Source organism: Oncorhynchus gorbuscha, unplaced genomic scaffold (assembly GCF_021184085.1).
Source record: "Oncorhynchus gorbuscha isolate QuinsamMale2020 ecotype Even-year unplaced genomic scaffold, OgorEven_v1.0 Un_scaffold_541, whole genome shotgun sequence".
NCBI classification, from domain to species: Eukaryota; Metazoa; Chordata; class Actinopteri; order Salmoniformes; family Salmonidae; genus Oncorhynchus; species Oncorhynchus gorbuscha.
This window is the reverse complement of record NW_025745368.1, coordinates 578403-584837: the sequence shown is the minus strand read 5'-3', so window position 1 is coordinate 584837 and position 6435 is coordinate 578403. Positions and strand designations below refer to the sequence as shown.

Below are 6435 nucleotides of genomic sequence, written 5' to 3'. Positions count from 1 at the left end.
GTGTGAGAGACAAGAAGATCAGATTGCCTCGTTAAACAAAGGTTCTCTGTCGGGGAACTGCTAGGTACTATTCTAAGTTAGGAACATAAACGCCTGTGATCTCAACCGCTTCTCATTGGTGTGTAACTGTGGATTATGACTGAGGTCTGAGTGAAGCCAAAACTAAAGGCTTTGACTCAGAGTGGCGTCACTGGTGAGTCACACGTAGATGTTGGAGAGGCTGTTGTGGAACAAACCCGGTCCAAGACATGTAAGACTGGATGGTTCATATGACTAAATGAATAAATGTCAACAGTAGTCTTTTAACAAGAAATACGTCTTTAACCTGTAAAAATCTGGAGAGGACAGAGGCTAAACCAACTCTTTCCCCAACAGCATTTTCACTTTCAAATTGCACTGAACAACTAAGGCATAATCAAATAAATCACACTCTTTCTGATATTAACTTTTTAATTTCCTGGGTCAAGAATGTGTTCAGTGTTTGTCCCAAATGGAACCCTGTCCCCCTGCGTAGTGCACTACTTTTGACGATGTCTCACAGAGCTTTGGTCAAAAGTAGTGCACTACATAAGGGTGCCATTTGAGACGCTAACTCTGTCATCTCAGTGCTAATGAGCCAAACTGCAGGTCACACAGAGAGTTACAGAGACCAGCCTATTTACATAATTAAATCATAAATATAGAGAAATGGACATCTCAAAGTGTATGTCTCCAGTGATGAGCTCATCCTCGGGGCTACAACTGATTGATACGAGAAGGCAGTTATACTACACGCAGAAAACGACGGAGAGAAACAGCCAGTCAGCAGCTCCCTGATTTAAACGGCCGCTTTGGGCCAAATGAAAATTAATTAATTTCTGTGAAGAATCAATTTCTCAGAGTAACTAACAGTGTTAAATGCAAAGAGATGGGGAAGAGAAAGAGAGATCGTGTTTGTGTGCGCGCCGCAAAATCCCCCATTACGCTCCTCACCTACACATAATTGCAGAGACTCAGTTTTAGCCCCTGAAACACTTTTAAAAGATTGGAAAAGGTGCCATTATTTCAACAATGTTGCGTTGTTCGGTCGCTTCAACTCTTTATGAAGACATCAGAGATAGATGAGGGCACCATGGAAACCAACTCACCTGGCGTTTGTACAGTCGTTGTACAGCGTGTCGAAGTCTCTCCTAGAGATGAGTTTACACCGGTTCACTCCCGGTTGGATAGCTCCGAGGCCCCGGAGGATGCGGACCTGTTCCACGTTACAGACCACCGGTGTGATCTGGAGCCGCTTCAGCTTGGTATAGACCGTGTGCAGTCCGCCGACCAAGTGTTTCAGAAACAGGTCGAACGCCTGCGGGAGGCAGATTAACTCGTTGTCTTTTACCGTGAAAGAGGCGAGCTTGGCGCCTCTGACCTCGACCATTTTAACCTCGTTGTTTTGCGGAGTGTTCTCAACCGGCGACGGGGTAGAATACACCGGTTTACAGGGCAGGACGTCGACCGGTGCGCCAGGGCTACCGACAGGTACTGGTAAGAGGTCCGCGCTGAAAGGGTTCAGTCCGATAGACGGTGAAGGGGATGAGGACGTGGTTGCTGGTGGCGGAGAGTTGGTCGCCGGTGAAGTCTGTATCGGAGGCGGTTGGACGAGAGGAACCAAGGGCATGAGAGCAGCCGGAGAGGCCATGATCCAAATCTGTATTTAAAAAACTAAAACAAGCTGAAAGTCTCGAAAGTCAAGTGTAGTCTAAAAAAGTGTCGCGAGAGAAACAGAAATGAAAGAGTTGAGAGCTCGTCGGTAGTTGTTGTTGTTTTAAGCTGAGAAATGTCGGAGATGCAGTGAGTGGGATAAAGGGTCCGTGCGTCAGGTTACGGATGACACAATTGAGCTGGAGTGAGGAGCTCGCGGACGGGATGATACTGTCACATCATGAAAAAGAGGAGGAGCCTCTAAATATTCTTAGAAAAACATCACACGCATATGTTGACCGTGTTCAGAACATGCGGGGTCCATTTGGCTAGAATAAAACTGGAATAGCAACTGAACACCTTGATGAATAATGTGAATAAGCAGCACAAGCTCCGGAGATAACGCTATACCTCGCCACTGAATTTGAACTGTAGGATGTTGACTATTCAGAGTGTGGAAGCTGCCCACTGTTTAGAAATAATAACCTCCCCAAAAGGGCCCTCTACGGGGGAGGAGAGGGACAGACAAGAGGACCCTGACTTTAACCTCTGACCCTCCTCAAGCCCCCACCCCATCTTCCTGTCACACACCACATTGGGGACTGAGCCTCCACAACCCCTCGAATGCATCCCCTTGACAGTTCCCTGCTAATGCTGATGAAGACTGAGGTTTGGAGACTCTTCTCTGCACACAAAAAAAGCATATATGCTAATTGAGTCCGCTCAAAAAGATACATAATGACACGAGCACTGACTTCGCTGATTATCGAGGAAGAACTGCTGACAACAGCTAGTTTCCATCCACTTGGCCACATTTTCCAACCAGAGATGTTTCCATAAAAATGACTTTTTGCAGGTAGAAAACTGTGCGTGATGACGTACACTACCATTCAAACGTTTGGAGTCACTTAGAAATGTCCTTGTTTTTCAAAGAAAAGCACAGTTTTTGTCTATTAAAATAACATCAAATTGATACAGAAACAACATTGTTAATGTTGTAAATGACTATTGTAGCTGGAAACGGCTCATTTACAACATTAACAACGTCTACACTGTATTTCTGATCAACTTGATATTATTTTAATGGACAAAATGGAGAAAAACAAGGACATTTCTAAGTGACTCCAAACGTTTTTAACGGTTGTGTTTAGGTGCAATTCAACATGTATTCTGCCGTTAAATTCCTATATGCCGAATGAAACATAGATAAATGGGGTTCCATCGCATTTTCATCACTACTGATGGTGTTGTCACAAAAACTGTTGCGTTAGCCTATAGGACTATAAAACATGTTCCCACGTTGGTATTGGCGCATGCGCTCTAGCCAACAGCTGGTTGATAAGAGTGCGGGTAGGCTACCTACACTATGAGATTATTATGTTTAAGAGCGATATTATTTTTATTTGACAAATAAAAGCAGCCAAGCATCGATCATCATGTCACCAGAATCAGAACCTCGATATTTATTGGAAAGGAGCATCAAGCTCATCACCACTTTCACCACCCTGTGAAGTTCATCATAATTTATTTCATCTGTAGCCTAATAAACTCCATGCTTTCCCGAGTCGTAGTGGGAAGACCACACAACATGTCATCGCGTGACTCCAAGTTCTCTTCGATATGATGGTGATTATATCAATATTTGCGCATAAAGGCGTTTGAACCGCTATTTCTCGCGTGATGAATTTTAGCGACACAAAAAGATCCCACCATGTCGAACGAACAAATTGTCTTTCGGCATTTATGAAATTGTACCGGCATTTATGAAATTGTACCGGCATTTATGAAATTGTACCGGCATTTATGAAATTGTACCGGCATTTATGAAATTGTACCGGCATTTATTTCGGTGTTTCCGCCAGCCTGGTCGTGACTTTTTCCACGCGTCAGGAAATTCATTCGCATGAAATGGATGGATGGAAACGTGATTAGTGACACGCGGTTGTCTCACTTAGTTACCTTAACATGAATGCACAACAATGCACTAACTGTAGGTCGCTCTGGATACGAGCATTGGCTACACAAATGTTTGAAAAAAACACAAAAGAAAAAATGTAAATTAAAGGCATCAAGTGAACAATGTGGATATGGGAGCTTTTCGATGTTTTATCCGGTATATAGCCTCGTCTCCATAGGAATGCACAGTGCTTTAACGGAGCATCACGTTGATAATGATCTAAGTCAGAGAGGGAGAGAAGAAAACCACAAGAGAGCGTGTTATGAAGAGGAGGTGGAGAGAAGCGTCTCTTTATTCAGCTTAAAGGTCTTTTCACTCTTTTCTTCCTGCTTCCCCATCCCTCTTTTGAATAAGCCTCTTGTGTTTTTAATTGGCTGGAATTAATCTTAGGGATGTAGATGCCCGATTTGCATTCATTAAAAGTCAACTGAAGAAGTCAAGCTTGATTCTAATCAAATTTGCTTAATTATGCTTAGCTTTCAGCATCTCCCAGGAGAGAAGAGAGAGAGAACTTCACTTTTGTCTTTGGAAACTCCTGCTCTATCTCCTGCTGAGATGGCTTTTTACCAGCAAATAGACATTTTAAATGTCAGGACTCACTAAAAGACATGGAGATGGGGAATTGCCACCTATTGGAGGGAAAAGTCTATGCCACGGGTCTGAAACCTGCGGCCCACGGGCCAGATGCGGCCCAGTCGCTGGTTTATAGCAGCAAATTGATTTACACACATAATATCAGAAGTGTACTTCAATGTCAAATGAGCACCATCCAGACAGTAATAAACCTCAAATAGGGCGCCAAATTCCACCCAAAACATATTTGAAAAGCCGAAGGCCACTGTGCGAGGGCTCTCTGTCGCTGCTGAAGAATGGTGTAGTGACCATAGAAATATAATGACTAGAACTGACATTCCCATTCTATTTCTGTAATAGATAATTATATATCTATGGTGGTGACATCCTGTCTGTTGTCTGTACCACTCTACCCTGCAGGGGTAGATACTCAGGACAACCACATCAGACTGATGAGGCATAAATACCACTCTACCCTGCAGGGGTAGATACTCAGGACAACCACATCAGACTGATGAGGCATAAATACCACTCTACCCTGCAGGGGTAGATACTCAGGACAACCACATCAGACTGATGAGGCATAAATACCACTCTACCCTGCAGGGGTAGATACTCAGGACAACCACATCAGACTGATGAGGCATAAATACCACTCTACCCTGCAGGGGTAGATACTCAGGACAACCACATCAGACTGATGAGGCATAAATACCACTCTACCCTGCAGGGGGGTGAGATACCCTGCTCAGGACAACCACATCAGACTGATGACAACCACATCAGGGGTAGATACTCAGGACAACCACATCAGACTGATGAGGCATAAATACCACTCTACCCTGCAGGGGTAGATACTCAGGACAACCACATCAGACTGATGAGGCATAAATACCACTCTACCCTGCTGACAACCACATCAGACTGATGAGGCATAAATACCACTCTACCCTGCAGGGGTAGATACTCAGGACAACCACATCAGACTGATGAGGCATAAATACCACTCTACCCTGCAGGGGTAGATACTCAGGACAACCACATCAGACTGATGAGGCATAAATACCACTCTACCCTGCAGGGGTAGATACTCAGGACAACCACATCAGACTGATGAGGCATAAATACCACTCTACCCTGCAGGGGTAGATACTCAGGACAACCACATCAGACTGATGAGGCATAAATACCACTCTACCCTGCAGGGGTAGATACTCAGGACAACCACATCAGACTGATGAGGCATAAATACCACTCTACCCTGCAGGGGTAGATACTCAGGACAACCACATCAGACTGATGAGGCATAAATACCACTCTACCCTGCAGGGGTAGATACTCAGGACAACCACATCAGACTGATGAGGCATAAATACCACTCTACCCTGCAGGGGGGTAGATACATCAGACTGATGACAACCACATCAGACTGATGAGGCATAAATACCACTCTACCCTGCAGGGGTAGATACTCAGGACAACCACATCAGACTGATGAGGCATAAATACCACTCTATCCATTCTCATTAAGTAAATAACAACATATTTAACACTTCATCTCTATCAAGAGGCCTCGGGTCAGTGGTTGAGGAAGAGCAAGAGAAATAGAGAGAGGTAGCAAAGAGAGAGACAGCGATAAAGAGAGAGCGAGAGATAAAGAGAGAGAGAGAGAGTAAAGAGAGAGACAGAGATAAAGAAAGAGAGAGAGATAAAGAGAGAGCGAGAGAGTAAAGAGAGAGACAGAGATAAAGAGAGCGAGAGAGTAAAGAGAGAGACAGAGATAAAAAGAGAGAGACAGAGATAAAGAGAGAGCGAGAGAGTAAAGAGAGAGAGAGAGAGAGAGATAAAGAGAGAGCGAGAGAGTAAAGAGAGAGACAGAGATAAAAAGAGAGAGACAGAGATAAAGAGAGACAGAGTGAGAGAGTAAAGAGAGAGAGAGATAAAGAGAGAGACAGAGAGTAAAGAGAGAGACAGAGATAAAGCGAGAGAGAGGTAGTAAAGAGAGAGACAGAGATAAAGAGAGAGAGAGAGAGACAGAGATAAAGAGAGAGAGAGAGAGATAAAGAGAGAGAGAGAGAGATAAAGAGAGAGAGATAAAGAGAGAGACAGAGATAAAGAGAGAGAGAGAGAGAGATTTAGAAATCTGTCCCAACCACTCTCAGCCATAATCCTAACAGACAAGCCTTTCCGTCAGGAGCTGAATCAGCCATTAGGACCCAAATCAACACAGAGTT

The 6435-nt window shown here is 44.1% G+C and overlaps 1 protein-coding gene across 1 annotated transcript; it reads right to left on the bottom strand.

Annotated features, from left to right (window-relative positions):
• Positions 1-1105: 1105 nt before the first annotated feature.
• Positions 1106-1999, bottom strand: LOC124018544 (dachshund homolog 1-like). The gene has a single exon (XM_046333877.1). The coding sequence runs from the start codon at positions 1667-1669 to the stop codon at positions 1124-1126; it is 546 nt and encodes a 181-aa protein (XP_046189833.1). The 5' UTR covers positions 1670-1999; the 3' UTR covers positions 1106-1123.
• Between the last annotated feature and the right edge of the window lie 4436 nt (positions 2000-6435).